The sequence below is a fragment of the Muntiacus reevesi genome, chromosome 3 (assembly GCF_963930625.1).
Source record: "Muntiacus reevesi chromosome 3, mMunRee1.1, whole genome shotgun sequence".
NCBI classification, from domain to species: Eukaryota; Metazoa; Chordata; class Mammalia; order Artiodactyla; family Cervidae; genus Muntiacus; species Muntiacus reevesi.
Window position 1 is genome coordinate 215,532,135 of NC_089251.1, and position 19,581 is coordinate 215,551,715.

The window sequence follows — 19,581 nt, forward strand, 5'->3', positions numbered from 1 at the left end:
GATAATTGTTATTTCAATCAAGCTCATACAGCAATGGAGAAACCCTCCCCCCAAAACCCAAAAACGTTATATTTAAGAGCTAGAATATGTACGAATTCTAAAACCACTTCAGAGATGAAACTTCTGCTTCTATCAGCAATCAATTCTTAAGAAAAGATTATTTCAATCTGAATATTTTTAAAGCTTAATTGAAAAGAGGGTTTCAATTTTAATAATTTTTATTACAATATGTAGTATTTATCTACACTAAAGTGAAAATGAAAGTGAAAATTGCTCAGTCGTGTCCGACTGTTTGCAAACCCATGGACTATACAGTCCATGGAATTCTCCAGGCCAGAATACTGGAGTGGGTAGCTTTTCCCTTCTCCAGGGGATCTTCCCAACCCAGGGATCAAACCCAGTCTCCGGCATTGCAGGCAGATTCTTTACCAGCTGAGCCACAAGAGTCTACACTAGGACTGCATCAACTTGGCATAAGCTCTGTCATAGGAAAAGGAAACCAAATAAAAGTACGTAATTCTGACAGTATCCAGAAAGTAACAAATTTGTCTTTGGATATCAGGGTAAATATTGTATGTGATTTATCATTTTAAAACATGTTCAGTGTTCTTTAAACTTATTTGTTATGATCTACCACCTACCTACCATAAATAACAAAACTGAGCCAAAACTTTCAATTGAATTACCAGCTAAACAGAAGATATCATGGAAGACTAGAAAACAACATATTTGGAATCAGAAAGTTGGTTTAAGAACTAGTCCTAGTTACTCTATAAATTATGAAAGTGAAAGTGAATGTGTTAGTCACTCAGTCATGTCTGACTCTTTGTGACCCCATGGACTGTACCCCACCAGGCTCCTCTGTCCATAGAATTCTCCAGGCAAGAACACTGTAGTGGGTTGCCATTTCCTTCTCCAGGGGATCTTGCTGACCCAGGGATTGAACCTAAGTCTCCTGCATTGCAGGTGGATTCTTTACTATCTGAGTCACTTGGGAAGCCCATGAATTATGTGGCATATAAAAATAAAGGCTTCGGATCAGATGATCCATAGAAGTGTTTAACTTCTAAACACTAAATTTTACATAACAGTTTAAAACTTTATCCATTCTATATAAACCTTAGGGATGCATCTAGTGCTAAGTATGAATTTTTATGCATTAGTCAGTAAGCAAAAAATTTGTTGGTACTTATGGAGCAATTTTGACATCATCCCCCTATGTGGTGACCTGAAATTAGAAGACAAACTGCCTTCTGATAGTTAAATTTTTCTTTGATAGTTACAATTTAAACAAGCACAACAGCTGAGATGCAAATTAGAGCTATCTGAAAGAAGAGGTTGCAAAATGGTAGGTTGAGCACTAAATTTAAAGTTTTGTTTTTTTTAAAGGTTTTTAAAAGTAGATTTTAACTTTAATATTAGAAGATATCACTTTAAAAATCAAACTTTGTTTTTTTTTTTTTTTTTCTTAAAAACTAAGGCTATATAAGATAGTCTATCTAAAGAAGGGAAACATTCCAGAGTAACAGAGTCAATCAGCTGCTGCTGTTTTAATGAAACTTGTCTTCAGCTTGCCTCTCTCACCTGTATCCCTAATGCTATGCCCAATCTGTTTCACTCATTTCTCTTATGTGATAAGTGGTTTGCAACCCATGCCTTAGAGAGAAAAATAATTTGACTTCAATGAATAAATCTTGTATCTATAAGATATAGCAAGAAACACATAAAAAAGAACAGAGAAGCAAATGTTTGAGTGTGTTTTCAGAATCATTAGGTAAGCATCTTATAAATAAACTGGAATATTCAGTCTATGTAGCAGATATATATATATATATATATATGTATGTATATGAATATGTGCACGTAAATTGGGCTTTTATAGTTCAACGTTTCATCCATCAAGTTCATTCAAATTATGAATATACATGTGTATATGTAGCAAGGTAATGTCTAAAATCCTTCAAGCTAGGCTTCAACAGTATGTGAACCACGAAATTCCAGATGTACAACATGCGTTTAGAAAAGGCAGAGGGACCAGAGATGAAATTGCCAACATTTGTCGGACCATACAAAAAGCAAGGGAATTCCAGAAAAATGTCGACTTCTGCTTCATTGACTATGCTAAAGCCTTTGACTGTGTGGATCACAAAAAAACTGTGGAAAAATTTGAAGGGTTTGGGAATAACAGTCCACCTTACCTGTCTCCTGAGAAACCTGTATGCAGGTCAAGAAACAACAGTTAGAATCAGACATGGAATAACAGACTGTTCAAAACTGGGAAAGGAGTACAAGGCTGAATATTGTCATCATGCTTATTTAACTTATATGCAGAGTACATCTTGTAAAATGCGAGGCTAGTTGAAGTTCAAGCTGGAATCAAGACTATCGGGAGAAATATCAACAAGCTCAGATATGCAGACGATAGCACTCTAATGGCAGAGAGAGAAGAGGAACTAGAAAGCCTCTTGATTAAGGTGAAAGTGGAGGCTGAAAAAGCTGGCTTAAAACTAAACATTCAGAAAATGAAGATACTGGATGGCATCTGGTCCCATCACTTCATGGCAAATATAAGGGGGAAAAGAGTGACATATTTTATTTTCTTGGGCTCCAAAATCTCTCCAGATAGTAAATGCAGCCATGGAATTAAAAGATGTTTGCTCCTTGGAAGGAAAACTATGACAAACCTAGACAGCATATTAAAAAGTAGAGACATTGCTTTGCCAGCAAAGGTCCATCTAGTCAAAACTATGGCTTTTCCAGTAGTCATGTATGGATGTGAGAGTTGGACCATGATGAAGGCTGAGAACCAAAGAATTGATGCTTTTGAATTATGGTGCTAGAGAAGAGACTCTTCAAAGTTCCTTAGTTGCAAGTCAATCCTAAAGGAAATTAACCTTGAATATTCACTAGAAAGACTGACACTGAAGCTGAAACTCCAATCCTTTGGCCACCTACAGGTAGAGTTGACTCACTGGAAAAAAACCCTGATGCTGAGAAAGACTGAAGGCAGGAGGAGAAGAGAGCAACAAAGGATAAGATGGTTGGATGGCATCAGTGACTCAGTGCACATGAGTTTGAGCAAATTGTGGGAGAAGTAAAAGACAGGGAAACCTGGCATGCTGAGTTCATGGGGTCGCAAAGACTTGGACACAACTTTTGGACTGAACAACAAGAAAGATTGTGAAGTTAAGTTGCATTATTGTAAATGAAACAATCTATTTATGGCTGGAAAAAATGTGTTTTTGAGGGTATATGCATATTCTGATGGGAGAAGGCGGGAAGGGTATGTTGGGAGATGAGGCTAAACATCATGGAGAGGTTTGTAAGACCATGATTTTTCAATGGAAAGATTTACAGAGGGAGATATGATGCTGAGGTTTTACTCTAAGATTATTTTGCCTGTGGTATGAAGAACAGCTTGGGACTGCAGACCAAGGGGTACCAGAAACTCAGACAAGGTTTATTCAATGGACTCCAGAGGAATGATTGTGAAATTTTAATCTAGGCTTTTGTGAAACAAAAGTGGATAAAAATGAGACATATCTGGAGGTAAAAATATTTAAACTTGTGATAAATTGAATACCAAGGATGAGAAGCATAACTTGTAAAGGATTACTTTCAAGATTGATATGCTATTGCCATGTATCCCCAAGATTTTCAATTATTGTTTCTAATTTAAAAAGTGTATCTACTTCACAACAGATTTTGTTCTAAGTGCTAGGATTATAGTAGTAGAATAGGAAAAAAGAAAACTGCCACTGCTTCTGGATGTTTATTTATAGCGAGGTGAGACAGACAATAGGTTATAAATATAATAAATTAATAAATTATGTGGCAGTAAAAAAGTACATGGAAATGCAAAAGAGCAGGGCATTGAGGATTCCAGGATGGGAATGGGGTAAGAGATTGCAATTATCAGTAAGTTATGCATTCAGATGACATTTAAACAAAGAATTGAAGGAGTTCAGGAATTGAATAATGTAGGATATCTGGCTGAAAGGCATTTTAGGGCAAAAGACCATTTCAGGAAAGGCCTTACTTTAGTAGGTAGTGATGGGTTTCAGAAATAGCAGAGCTTCCCTGGAGAAGAGTGTGTAAAGGGGAAAGTAGTGGAAGATAATCAGAGAAGTAACAGGAGACCAGATCTTTTAAATTCTTAAGAAATGTTAGGAGAATTTGTCTTTTCAATGGAAAACCAACGAACATTTTTGAAGATGTGATGTAAGCTGACTATACTTTATACAGAGCATTCTGGTTATTGTTTTGTGTGTCATAAGAATAGCAAAGAGATCAATTAGAAGGGTATTGCATTCATTCAGAAGAAAGGCAAAGGTGGTTCAAAATTAGATCCTTGCAGTCAAGCTGATGTTATGGTAATCAGCTCCTAGACATACTTTGAAGGTACATTCAATAATATTGCCTGATTTTGGAGTTATGAAAGAAGCAAAGGGGCCAGCAGTGCCTCTAAGATTTTCACTTTGAGCACCTAGAAAACTGAGTTGCCATTAAATGACATTGGGGAAGCAGATTTTGTGGATCATATGAGAAGTTTATTTTTAGGCATGTGTGCTACCTTGGGAATTTTTTTTTTTTTTTTTTTTAACATCCAAAAGGAAAAGCAAGCAGTTAGATAGAGCCTAGTCTCAATTAGGCAATTTTTAGCATGTGATTTTATATTAAACCATGAGCTCTATTAGGAAGTGAGGAAGCTAGAAAGAAGAGGATCATGGTCAGAGCCTGGGGCATTCCAGTATTAAAAGGAAAGCAGAAAAGCATCTAGCCAAAGATACTGAGAGGTGAGGAAAAGAAGAGAACAATAAAAGAATAAATATACTGGTGATTCATCTCGGAACTATTCTGTATTAGTTATTATCACATCAAATGAAGTAACAAAGAAAAAGAGCTACTTAAAGGTTAACTGGACAGACTCTTACTGTTAGTATGTAGAAAAAGATTTCTCAACTCTGGCACTATTGGTATTTTGGGCAGAATAATTCCTTGCTGTGAGGAACTAATTCATTCATTGTAGGGTGTTAAGCATCCTCCCTGGCCTCTACTCACTTGATGCCAACAGCAGTCCTCAATGCTGAGAATCAAAAATGTCTTCAGACATTACCTAATGTCCTCTGGGGTGAAAGGTCATCCCCGGTGGAGAACCGCTGACGGGGAACTACCAAGTGCTCTCTGATGATGCCCCTCCCTGCATGACTCTAAGCAATTTTCAAGGTCCTTAATGTATTTCTGTGTTCAGATTTTTTGAACACTCCTTTGTTTTCCTTCACTTGATCTTTCAGCAGTATACTAGAAATATAACCAAAACTTCCTTTTCAAAACACTTTTTTTTCTCTTAGTTTCTGTGATTCTACAGTCTCTTGTTTATTCTAACGCACTGGCTGGTGCTTGCCATCGTTTTAATCTAGTCTCAGAGCTTGGTTCCAGTTTCTTCTTAATTTTCCCTGGAAATCAAACCTGGTTTCATGGTTTTAGATATCCCCTCAATTTTTCTATTCTTTAATGCAAATCCAGTCCAGAGATCTAAGATAAAGCTTTGAGTACATCACTGCAAATCTGACATTCTCATTGTATCTCTTACTGGACCTAGCATAATTAAAACCGAACCCACAGTTTTCCATTTTCAGTATCCTTCAAATTGTACAATCCAGGAAACCAGGTGTCAGTCTGGAATCCTTTCTGTCCTAATTTTTCACATTCACTCTATTTGCAAACATTTTTTCCCTTAAGATTCTACTCACTGCCTTTCACTTCATTGAGACTGTAGTAGAGCAGCATGCCACCACTTCTATGGGAGCACAGCCCTGCTACGTGGCCTCCTTCTGTTAGTCTTTTCTCCCTCCAAATCCATTCTCCACAGAAAAAATAAAAGAGTTGTCTTAGATATAAGTAAGATGGCATTACTTCCTTCTCAGTTTTTAGGTCTTAGCTCAAATCTCTCTTCAAATGTGCCTTTATTAATCATCTAACTCAAACCTATATCATTCAAGTTTTTATCTCTAAGTCCATTTTTTACTTCCTTCAATACGCCTTTCAACAATTGGATTTTTTGTATTTATTTATGTGTTCGGAGAAGGCAATGGCAGCCCACTCTAGTACTCTTGCCAGAAAATCCCATGGACGGAGGAGTCTGGTAGGCTGCAGTCCATGGGGTTGCTAAGACTCGACTGAGCGACTTCACTTTCACTTTTCACTTTCATGCATTGGAGAAGGAAATGGCGACCCGCTCCAGTGTTCTTGCCTGGAGAATCCCAGGGACGGGGGAGCCTGGTGGGCTGCCGTCTGTGGGGTCACACAGAGTCGGACACGACTGAAACGATTTAGCAGCAGCAGCGGTATTTATGTGTTAGTTTAGTTGATTTTGTCTTTATTCCACAGAATATAAACTTCATGAGGACAAGATTCTGTCATTTTTATCATATTCCAAGAACCCTAACAAACAAACTCTCCAGATCTAACAAAGAAAACTCTCTAATAATGCTTTGCCTGCATGGTAAGCTGCTTCAGACATGGCCAACTCTTTGCGACCCTATGGACTATAGCCCACCAGGCTCTGCTGTCTATGGAATTCTCTGGGCAACAATACTTGAGTGGGTTGCCATGTCATTCTCCAGGGTATCTTCCTGACCCAGGGATAGAACCTGTGTCTCTTAGGTCTCCTGCATTGGCAGGCAGGTTGTTTACCACTAGGGCCACCTGGGAAGTCCAAATAATGCTTCAGGTATGAATGAGTACAACTTGACTGGTCACCTTAAGATGCTATGCAATCTGATCAATAATTTAGTATTATTAATTGCATAATTTTGTGTTTTATATGGTCTTAAACGATTTATGTTCAGTAAAATTTTGACAATTGATCACAACTATTCCAGAACCATTAATTCTAATCAGTATGCATTATTGAATGCCTGTCTTATTAATCAATAACAATCAAGCCACAGTATGACAGTAACGTAATAGCTGATAGCTTCAGATCTCTTCCAAGGTAATCATAATAAATTATTTTAGTTGTTGACTGATTTGAGTAAACTCTGATGGTTTTAAAGGTATTTTAGTCAAGCAATTATATTTCAATTTAGTTTCAATTTAGAGTTTAGTGGTGTCTTAAATATATAATGGGCTTCCCAGGTGGTGCTAGTGGTAAAGAACCTGCCTGCCAATGCTGGAGATATAAGAGATTCTGATTCCACCCCTGGGTTGGGAAAATCACCTGGAGTGGGGCATGACAATTCACTCTAGTATTCCTGCCTGGAGAATCCCATGGACAGAGGGAGCCTGGTGGCCTACAGTCCATGGGGTTGCAAAGAATCAGACACAACTAAAGTGACTTAGCAAGCATGCATGTAAATTTATAATACGAAAAAAAAGAAAGAAAAAAACTATCAATTTTTACCACTACCCAAATGTCCTAAAACAAGTCTTTGAAGTTTCTGCTAAAATTTATGCACACACACTTATGTCTGGGTACATTATTGTTGTTGTTGAGTCGCTAAGTCATGTCTGACTCTTTGCAACCCCATGGACTGTGGCCCTCTAGGCTCTTCTGTCCGTGGTATTTCCTAGACAAGAATGCTGGAGAGGGTTGCCCTTTCCTTCTAGGGGATCTTGCCAACCCAGGGATCAAACCTGTGTCTCATGCATTGGCAGGAGGATTCTTTACTGCTGAGGCACCATGGAAGCCTGTGGTTACATAGGAATACTTATAAATTTATGCATGCATGTGTGTATGTGTGTGAGAAGTACACACAGACGCATATATTGGGGAGGAGATTTATAGCTAGGACTCCAATTAAAAACTGAAACCTATTAAAGAAAACTTAATTGAATATTTTGTTAAAGCTTTTCAGGAAAAATGGTTTTAATCAACTTTTTGAGAAAAAGGTATGATTATTCATGAATAAAATTATATTTATTCTGAACAATTTCTTTTGCATAATGGGGAATATGCCAAGCATGGTATTTCATATTCACTTCTTAAGACCAGGTAGATCAGATGAACCATTTGTTTTGCTCAGGAATATTCAGCTCTTTAATGGTAAAATCTAATGTGGATAGTTAAAGTTATTTGCATTTTTCAAGCATTGACCTACTTTATAATGCTTGCTATCATTTATCTAGCATTTCATACTAGAAATGATAAATTGCCAGAAAGTATGTACAATTGTTGCATAATGCTATCATATCCTCTCTGACTACTAAAATTCAAATTCAGAAATCTCATTATGCTTTACATACAGATTGAATCATGTCAGTCTTTTAAGTTTTAAATTATTTAATTTTCTTAAAGGAAAAAAAAAAACTATCCATTTTGTATAGCTCAGGGGGTTAGAAAATCATAGGCATTTCTATCTATAAATAACTTAGTCTGCATGTGAATTTTAAATTTGCAATCCTAACTGCTATTCCAACCATTTTCACATTTTCACAGAAGAGAAATTCCCTTCATGATTTCTAAAAATGATCATGTTAAAAATTATTTTCCTTTAGAATGGACTTCAGTTATTATTTAGTTGCCTGAGCAATATTTTCTGATTTCTGATACAACATATTTTCTGCCCTTTTCTGGAGTAAAAAATATTCCAATGTTTCCTGTATCTTTGAATATACCTTCAAAATATCCTGTCATCACGTGGATATCTCCTGAGACTACAAGTGTGCTGTCTGCCATGTGCAGTTCTTTGTGACACCACTGACTGCAGCCTACTAGGCTCCTCTGTTAAAGGAATTTTCCAGACAAGAATACTGGAGCGGGTTGCCATTTTCTACTCCAGGAGATCTTCCTGACCTGCATCTTCTGCATTGGCAGGTGGATTCTTTACTGGTAAGCCACATGGGAATCCACTGATAATGGAGTAATAACTAAAGCATCCATACTTTGATTTGCATATTCTTTCTTTCACCTATCGATTCAGAGAGAGAAATCAATGGACCATATTCAGCTCAGGGAAAAATTTTAAGTTTTATTTTCTGAGGAGTGGGGAATTCTCAGGTAAGTAGTATTTGTGCCAAAACTTAGAAGATGAAATAGACTGCAGGAAATCATAACCGACTCCAGTATTCTTGCCTGGAGAATTTCATGGACATAGGAGCCTTGTGGGTTACAATCCACGGGATCACTAAGAGTTGGACACAATGAATAACTAACACTTACTTACACTTCATTAAACTAATGGATGACTATGTGACTGTTAAAAGAGCAAGTATCATACATCGCAGGGAAATTCAAGGGGTAAAAATCAATTCTTTATACACAAGATGGATTTCAAAGAAATAAATACAAATTGCCCAGGTAATAACTAGATAAACATAAACTATGTCACATTTAAAAAAAAAACACACATATTTACTATTGGAAGGGACTTTAGAAGTTTTCTACTTCAGAACACTAGTTGGTTTCCAGATGAATGGAGATGTAGCAAGTATTTAAAGTTAAATCTAAAATTTGTCATGTTTTAGTTGCATGGCCATCTAATCATTCTAGAACACACATTGTTCATTAAATTAAGGTGGTGAGAATGGATTTATTTCATATTTATCATATCGAGATATCAGGGTTACAAGGTAGTTTAGTAATCAAAATTAAATAATTACCTTTATCAGTGTAGCCTTGAGGATATTTTATATATATACATATATACACACACACACACACACATAACACACTGGTAAGAATTTATATGGAATGCTTAATGGTTTAGAACATGGTGCTAAAATTCATGGCTCAGAGATTCCAACCTTACAAGCATGACATTTAGTTATAATGGGATTTCAGAAAATGTACCATTCTACTATTCACTTTTCTTCCTCGTGAATACTGTTAGTCATGGGTAGGACTAATAACAGAGAGAGAAACAAACAAATGGAAAGAATAGATTATGTGATACATCTAATTACTACCAAAAATAATAATGAAGCTTCAAATCCTTTTAGAAAAAGGTTAATAGCTTTTCACTGATGGTGAAAGACTCTGTACCATATTAATAAAATTTTTAAAAATGTAAAATATATAAAGGTTAAATATTTGCAAATATAATATACAAATGACATTTATACATTTATGTTCTTGACTGTATAAGAATAAAAAATTAGTTATCAAGTAAGTTTGGCTCCTGACTTACAATAAACAGTCACTGGAGGTTACTGGTTATACTAATTATTTTTTTTCTTTAAACAAAACGTTGTTCAGTTGCTCAGTTGTGTCCAACTCTTTACGACCCCATTGGCTATAGCCTACCAGGCTCCTCTCTCCATGGGATTCTTCAGGTAAGAATATTGGAGTGTGTTGACATTTCCTTCTCCAGGGGATCTTCCCGATCCAGGGATCGAACCTGGGTCTCCCACATTGCAGGCAGACACTTTAACCTCTGAGCCACCAGGGAAGCTAAAGAATGCTCAAAATACTGCATAATTGCACTCATCTCACACGCTAGTAAAGTAATGCTCAAAATTCTCCAAGCCAGGCTTCAGCAATACGTGAACCGCAAACTTCCAGATGTTCAAGCTGGTTTTAGAAAAAGCGGAGGGACAAGAGATCAAATTGCCAACATCCGCTGGATCATCAAAAAAGCAAGAGAGTTCCAAAAACCATCTATTTCTGCTTTATTGACTATGCCAAAGCCTTTGACTGTGTGGATCACAATAAACTGCATAACATTCTGAAAGAGATGGGAATACCAGACCACCTGGCCTGCCTCTTGAGAAACCTGTATGCAGGTCAGGAAGCAACAGTTAGAACTGGACATGGCATGACAGACTGGTTCCAAATAGGAAAAGGAGTACGTCAAGGCTGTATATTGTCACCCTGCTTATTTAACTTATATGCAGAGTACATCATGAGAAACGCTGCGCTGGAAGAAGCACAAGCTGGAATCAAGAATGCTGGGAGAAATATCAATAACCTCAGATATGCAGATGACACCACCCTTATGGCAGAAAGTGAAGAACTAAAGAGCCTCTTGATGAAAGTGAAAGAAGAGAGTGAAAAAGTTGGCTTAAAGCTCAACATTCAGAAAACTAAAATCATGGCATCTGATCCCATCACTTCATAGCAAATGAATGGGGAAACATTGGAAACGGGCTGACTTTATTTTTCTGGGGTCCCAAATCACTTCAGATGGTGATTGCAGCCATGAAATTAAAAGACACTTACTCCTTGGAAGGAAAGTTATGACCAACCTAGACAGCACAGTAAAAAGCAAAGGTCCATCTAGTCAAGGCTATGGCTTTTCCAGTAGTCATGTATGGATGTGAGAGTTGGACTATAAAGAAAGCTGAGTGCTGAAGAATTTTGATGCTTTTGAACTGTGGTGTTGGAGAAGACTCTTGATAGTCCCTTGGATTGCAAGGAGATCCAATCAGTCCATCCTAAAGGAGATCAGTCCTGGGTGCTCATTGGAGGGACTGATTTTGAAGCTGCAACTTCAGTACTTTGGCCACCTGATGTGAAGAGCTGACTCATTTGAAAAGATACTGATGCTGGGAAATATTGAGAGCAGGAAGAGAAGGGGACAACAGAGGATGAGATGTTTGGATGGCATCACCGACTCAATGGACATGGGTTTGGGTGGACTCCAGGAGTTGGTGATGGACAGGGAGGCCTGGTATGCTGCGATTCATGGGATTGCAAAGAGTTGGACACGACTGAGTGACTGAACAGAAACTGGAGGTTACTGATTGTGTTTATCCATCCCTCCAAGGACAAATATAAAAAATTATCAAATCATTTTCACTGGTTGTTATATACAAAAAAAGATATATTTTTAGCAACTATCAAATTCAGACAAGAGTAGTATGCAATTAATTTTTAATGTGAGATTATGCATTGTAGGGAAGAACATTTTGTCAATTATCATCAGCATCACTGTCATCATCAACTCATCACTGTCATTATATCATTCTGTTAATCCATACATTGTACAGGGGCGATGATCAAGACCATCCCCCCCAAAAAATGCAGAAAGGCAAAATAGTTGTCTGAGGAAGCCTTACAAATAGCTGAGAAAATAAGAGATGCTAAGGCAAAGGAGAAAAGGAAAGACATACCTATTTGAATGCAGAGTTCCAAAGAATAGCAAGGAGAGATAAGAAAGACTTCCTCAGTGATCAATGCAAAGAAATAGAGGAAAACAATAGAATGGGAAAGACTAGAGATCTCTTCAAGAAAATTATAGATACCAAGGGAACATTTCATGCAAAGATGGGCACAATAAAGGACAGAAATATTATGGACATAACAGAAGCAGAAGATATTAAGAGGTGGCAACAATATGCCAAATAACTATAAAAAAAGAGCTTCATGACCCAGATAATCATGATGTTGTGATCACTCACCTAGAGCCAGACATCCTGGAATGCAAAGTCAAGTGGGCCTTAAGAAGCTTCACTGTGAACAAAGCTAGTGGAGGTGATGGAATTCCAGTTGAGCTATTTCAAATCTTAAAAGATGATGCTGTGAAAGTGCTGCACTCAATATGCCAACACATTTGGAAATTTGGCAGTGACCCCAGGACTGGAAAATATCAGTTTTTATTCCAATCCCAAAGAAAGACCATGCCAAACAATGTTCAAACTACTGCTCAATTGCACTCATCTCACACACTAGCAAAGTAATGCTAAAAATTCTTCAAGCCAGGCTTCAACAGTATGTGAACCATGAGCTTCCAGATAGTCAAGCTGGATTTAGAACAGGCAGAGGTACCAGAGATCAAATTGGCAACATCCATGGGATCATTAAAAAACCAAGAGAGTTTCAGAAAAACATCTACTACTTTATTGACTACGCTAAAGCCTGTGACTGTGTGGATCACAACAAACTGTGGAATATTCTGAAAGAGATGGGAATACCATACTGACTGCCTCCTGAGAAATCTGTATGCAGGTCAAGAAGCAACAGTTAGAACTGGACATGGAACAACAGACTGGTTGCAAATTAGGAAAGGAGTACATCAAGGCTATATATTGTCACCCTGCTTATTTAACTTACATGCAGAGTACATCATGAGAAATGCTAGGCTGGAGGAAGCACAAGCTGGAATCAAGATTGCGGGGAGAAATATCAATAATCTCAGATATGCAGATGACCCTACCCATATGGCATAAAGTGAAGAACAAAAGAGCCTCTTGATGAAAGTGAAAGAGGACAATGAAAAAGTTGGCTTAAAGCTCAACATTCAGAAAACGATCATGGCATCTAATCCCATCACTTCATGGCAAATAGATGGAGAAATAATGAAAACAGTGACAGACTTTATTTTTTTGAGCTCCAAAATCACTGCATATGGTGACTGTAGCCATGAAATTAAAAGACGCTTGCTCCTTGGAAGAAAATCTATGACCAACATAGGCAGCATATTAAAGAGCAGAGATATTAGTTTGCCAACTAGTCAAATCTATGATTTTTTCAGTAGTTTTGTATGGATGTTAGAGTTGGACTATAAAGAAAGCTGAGTGCCAAAGAATTGATGCTTTTGAACTGTGTGCTGGAGAAGACTCTTGAGAGTCTTTTGAACTGCAAAGAGATCCAACCAGTACATCCTAAAGGAGAGATCAGTCCTGAATATTCATTGGAAGGACTGATGCTGAAGCTGAAACTCCAACACTGGCCACCTGATGCGAAGAACTGACTCATTGGAAAAGACCCTGATAGTTGGAAAGATTGAAGGTGGGAGGAGAAAGAGAACTCAGAGGATGAGATGGTTGAATAGCATCACTGACTTGATAGACAGGAGTTTAAGAAATCTCCAGAAGTAGGTGATGGATAGGGAAGCCTGGTGTACTGCATTCCATGGGGCTGCTAAGAGTTCAACAGGACTGAATGACTGAACTGAACTGAAATCTATACAGTGCTTATTATGTGCCAAGAACTATTAATACTAATGTACACTATGTATGTGTGTGTGTGTGTGTGTGTGTGTGTGTGTGTGTGTGTGTGTATTCTTCCCTAGAAACCTTATTAAATGGTGAAGATAGAGAAACTAAAAGGCTAGTAAAGAACAGGAACATGATTAAGCCCTGGGTAATATAACTTCATAATACTTCATTATCACTTCATTAATATATAAAATTGTACCACAGGACCAATGTTTTTGCAAAGTCAATGTCTGTTTTAGAGATAAAGAAAGCTAAAGGTAATGAAGACTGAGCCAGTCTTGATTATAATCTAACAGGAAGATTACATGTGGGTGATGGAGAGTAGAGTGACCCAGTGAACGTTTTGGCTTTATCCTCGACTAACACTTAATAGACCTATGTGTTAGCCATCCAGTCATGTCAGAGTCGGTGCAAGCCCACAGACTGTAGCCGGCCAGGCTCCTCTGGCCATGGGATTCTCCTGGTAAGAATACTGGAGTGGGCAGCTATTCCCTTCTCCAGGGGATCTTCCCAACTCATGGATCGAACCTGGGGTTCCTACATTGCAGGGAGATTATTTACCATCTGAGGCACCAGATAAGTTGTTTTATAACACTGGGTTTGCAGGAGGAGGAGTTAAATAAATCACTCTCATATGGGTGGATTTTTACTCACAGTTAATCTGACCTGAATTTAAAAGCTAATAATATAGCTTCTTTTAAAATCAGCTTACTGCCACCTACTATGAATAAAAATAGTGTTTCAGATTTACATCAAATGAATGTACATTCATTACTAATGTACATTAATGTACATTAATTTACGGAGTTTAAATCTATGGTAGATACCATACTTGACTTTTTCGTTGTGTGGGAATGGGCTAGGGCTCTCTCAAAGTAAGTACTTTATCTGTTATTCTTGCCAGGTTACCTCAAAACATAAAATCCACAATAAATTGACATGCCCTCAAACAAAAAAGATAACCTAAAACCATAACTCCAAACAAATGTTCTGGCTTATTCTTCTCTAAAGGAGTAACCATGATAATCAATGTGTCCGTCATATACCAGCAAACAGCACTGCTCTATTTTGGATGTTCTCTGAAATATAGTTATTAGGAGTCAGAAGATATGCTTACACTATTGAATTGATCTCTTTCTCTGGCAGAGAAACAGTTATCTGATATTGTTAAAAATGAAACAATTTAACCTGTATATTTTGGAGTTGATTTTCTAATGTAAAAATGATGTGATGGTTTCCAATATGATCTTATGATGAAAAAAAAACTCATGTTCATAATATATTAAATACTATAAAATATTAAAAGTTCTAGAAATTTTAGGTACTATTAATTTCCATTCTTATATAACTATAGAAAATATATTAAAGAAAAACATAATATCATGCAATTAAAATGAAGTATATCTAGCTATAAGAATAAAGGAGTAAGGATATTTTTATTTATATACAGGGAGAATATTGGGAGGATTCATTGATTAATTAACTCACAATCAAATATTGTGATTGACAAATTAAAGAAAAAAAACAGGAAAAAAACCAGGGGGAGGCATGAGTCATGAGCCTTCAAATATTCAACTACATTTACTTACAATCAAGCCACTGTTTGCTTGCCTTTTTTCTCTGCCATGGATCCTTTTGTAGAAAATTCCGCCTGGATTAAACTGAGTACTCCAAATAATCATATCTCTCTGATAATATACATCCATCCCTGTTATTCTTGAATTATGTTCAATATGAGAAATTTGTTGATGATCGCCACTGTAGTTGAATGGATATATAAAACCCAGGATATCAGTGTCATTAGCAATGTAGAGAACTTGATCTTCAGAGCCTGGAGATTATTATAATAAAATACAAAAATAAAGTAAATTTCAACTAATGTAAAAGCAACAAATGTACTTTTAAATCATCTTGAATTGTTATTCTTAACACAGTTCTTGCTCCATAAAATTAAACCAGCTTTATACCATCATTTAAGTCTTCATGACTTCTGTATAAAATGTATTTAGGTAACATTTCTAAGAGTTATTAATATAGGTTTTCTTTGGTCAAAGCTTACCTTGTAGCTAGAAATTTTTAGTAGTTACCCTTTTTATGAAGAGGGATTTGTGTTCTGTAGGTCACAATATGTTTCAGTGCTTTGCATCTGAACATTCAGATACCAATTTTTGTACTCAGCCTCATACATTTCTGTTTTTAGTTTATGTACCTGAGTGACCATTACCTTTGGCTAACAAATAAAAAATTATGAGATGAAGAGTCTTCTTCTAATATTCATATATCTCAACTGTTCTCTTATCTTATTATACAAAGATAACAGTATTTATTGCCATAATATCAATATTTTCTAGAATCTTGCTAAGCTAAAGGTAATCATGTAGCCTGAAGTTTTGACACCTACAACATAATATTGATGTCATTTGCATACATAGATAAGAAAACCCTAAGGTGAATCCTGAAAATATTAATTAAAATATTAATGAAACCATAAAGAAAAACTGAATTTCAAATTAAAAAAAAAATCAATAACTAATACACAAGTTGTAGTTCAACTCTATAGACTCAACAGTTCTCCCTTAGTGGATGTTTATCATGTGATAGGAGCTGCATCAAGCCTTTAACAATTTACCACCTCTTACAACAACATGGAAAGTAAGGATTTGGCCTCCCATTTTATAGATAAAGAACTGAGGCTCTGAGAGTTTAACAACTTCCCTGAGTCCACACAATCAGAGGGGATCAGTGCTGGATTCAAACTTAAGTCTAACTCCATAGCCATCCTTGCTTGATTCACTATATCATGTTGCTTTCCTCTTCTAGTAACTGTCTTATTAACATTGCTAATCATTCCCTGTAGTTAACAATATTTAAATTATAATATTATTTAGTAAAAACATAAGTGCATTAAAATCCACATTGAAGAAAGCCATACCTGTCATTTAATTTTTAAAAAGTGATATTCTTAAGTAGAGGAGGTCTGGATTTTAAAACATAATTTTATTTTAAAAACTTTTAAGTTCTTATTCAAAATTCCATTCTCCTTATAATGCTAACCTTTAATTTAACCTGTTACTTTTATCCCAGTGGTGCAATATTTCCTTGGGTATACTGAGAGCAGGCCATATAGGAAGACATTTCATATTCTATCACACTGGCTTTTGAAGTTCTACCCCCTTCTGACAAATTGTTTCAAACACAAATGTGATTTTAATAGTAGCCAAGTATTTGACAGTCATATAAACCTTCCCAGATTAATTAAGAATGATAATAAACTGGCCAAATATACCAGTCTTAAGAAGAAATTTATTTTATATTTTCAGGCATTAAGCCATTGTTAAAATGCAATATGAAACATTTTTCCCCATAAGATGTTTATACAGAAATTATAATAACATTTAAAATCATGGTTATTTATCTTTACCTTTTGCTACGCAGGTGTTATTTCTTTCTTGAAAATTCTGGTGACACACACATTTATATGATCCTTCTATATTTATACATTGGTGGGAACATGTGCCAAATACCAAACATTCATTAAGGTCTAGAAAAGAAGAGCTCAAAATAGTATCATCATATCCCCAATTAGTACTTTCACTCTTTCCTCATTTCAACAAAGAAAAATTTATTTTGTGTGCTTCAACTTCTTATTCCTATGTCTTTCATTGTCTTTTCAAACTCTTACATTGCTCTGTGATATTTTCTGGCCATAACCATTTTTTTTCTCAATATTTTCACTATAATGACTCATCAATTGTGCATTGCTTGTTAATCCACTTAACATTTTGAAATATCCATTTCAAACTTCCCTAATATTTTCATTGACTCAAATAGACATATGTTGGTGTTTCTGATTACCTACCTCCATACATTTGTAAATGTCATATGCTATTCTTTTGTCCTATAATACCCATGCTCATTTTATATAGTGAATTTCTACTTTTCTCTCAAGATTCACCTGAAGTGAAGCCTTCCTTCATTTCCATCAGTAAATGGTAATGATTATCCATCACATAGATTCTCCACTCTTTGCTACCTTGGGATTTCTCTCTTAAGCCATTCTCACACTATATTTCATATATGTGGTAACATATTCATATCCCCTACTTGACTGAAGTCATAAATTAGTATTTAATCATTGTTTTATTGCCAGCATTTTAGACAATTCATGACAAAGAATGAAGACCTAGATAATACACTTCTGACTTCATAATAGAAAGTGACAATGTAATAAGAAGGGCCAACTGAATAAAAAAGCAAATAAACAATAAAATCCTGAATACTTGTATAAAAATGAATAAAATATATGATTTTCTATAAAATCCTAAGTAATAAATAAATATTAGGCAATAGTCAATAGCTTAACACATGCCCCAAAGTTCAAAATTTTAAGGTGATTCTGGTGAATCTCCTAGTTTCTTTTGCTTCTGCTTTCAAACAGCTTAATTCCTCTGCCCCCTTAATCAATTATAGTTGCCCTAATAAATCTGTAAGATAAATCCTTCTCTTGAATCAGAGGAATTTAAGGATAAGCACAGCGGTAGTAATTATCTCTTGTTTAGCACTCAGCAGAGCCTTAAAACCTCAATTGTAGAGATAAGGACTTTCCCAGTGACATTTGTAAATGACAGTGCCAAGGCTTAAACTCAGACTCCTGATTCTCAGGGCTCCGCTATGACACTTTGCCCAAGGTGAACCTAAGCACTCTCAGGAGTGCAATTCTGCATTTAATTGCAATACAGGGTAAAGGGCTAAAACTGTATTTCCTTGTTAACAACTGGTATACCAGGGATAAGTAAAATACATAGTATCAATTCTCAGTCATAAAAAAAGTATTACAGTAAGGAGTTGTGCATTGATAATATGGGGAAGAATGTTTGATGGCATGCTGTTAAAAGAATCTCCTTGAGATATCACATTGCAAGGATTCCCCACTGCTCTGCGACTTCCAAACCAGTTTGAGTCACGCAAATAAATGTTTTCTAAACTTTCATTTTATTATTGCAATAAATCTTTTAACAGTTAAAAAAAGTTTCACAATATTTATTGTTTTGGCATCTGTAACTTTGAACAGGGAGTCATTTGTTACTATGGTTTCTCTTTGAACGGAAATAAAAATAAACAAAAATCTGCATGATTGGATGAAACTTTTATTTCCCTCACATGGCCCTGTATTGGCCAGAGTCACCATTTTCTCCTCATCTCCATAACCACCATAATGTTTAGAGCTTTTGAAGACAGTGGACGAATCTCACACAAGTCTAGGACCTAGAATAGTGCCTGACATACAACCATTATTAATCTATTTCTATTTCTTGATTCTTGTTCTCTCAAATTTTTCTTCCCTTTATATATTTTATTCAAAGTGCTTTGGCTTTAAAATCAAATAGTGATTTCTTGTGCTTTTTTCAGCTACCTATAGTAAGGACACAAAAATTTAAATTCCTTGGGTTACAAATCAAGATAATATCTCTCCCCTTCTCCATACCATGTCAAAATGCTTTTGTCTACTATCAAAACTTCATTTATTACATGAAGATACAAGTTTTATTAGAATTCAGAAGGTACTCATTTACACAACAAAAATACTAGATTCACGATGATTTAAAATGAATGTAGCTTGCAGGTCATATTTGCCATGGCATGTTACTAAAAATGAAGAAATTTTCAAGAATACATTTTCTAATCTTAGTATATACAGGA

At 36.0% G+C, this 19,581-nt stretch overlaps 1 protein-coding gene across 1 annotated transcript in view; it reads right to left on the reverse strand.

Annotated features, from left to right (window-relative positions):
• Positions 1-19,581, reverse strand: part of LRP1B (LDL receptor related protein 1B) — a 1,678,044-nt gene that overhangs the window by 133,037 nt on the left and 1,525,426 nt on the right. Inside the window, exons 76-77 of the mRNA XM_065928990.1 lie at positions 17,303-17,422; positions 15,471-15,712 (exon numbers count right to left, since the gene is read on the reverse strand). Of these exons, the coding sequence (XP_065785062.1) occupies positions 15,471-15,712; positions 17,303-17,422 (362 nt within the window). The remainder of the gene's footprint in view (positions 1-15,470; positions 15,713-17,302; positions 17,423-19,581) is intronic.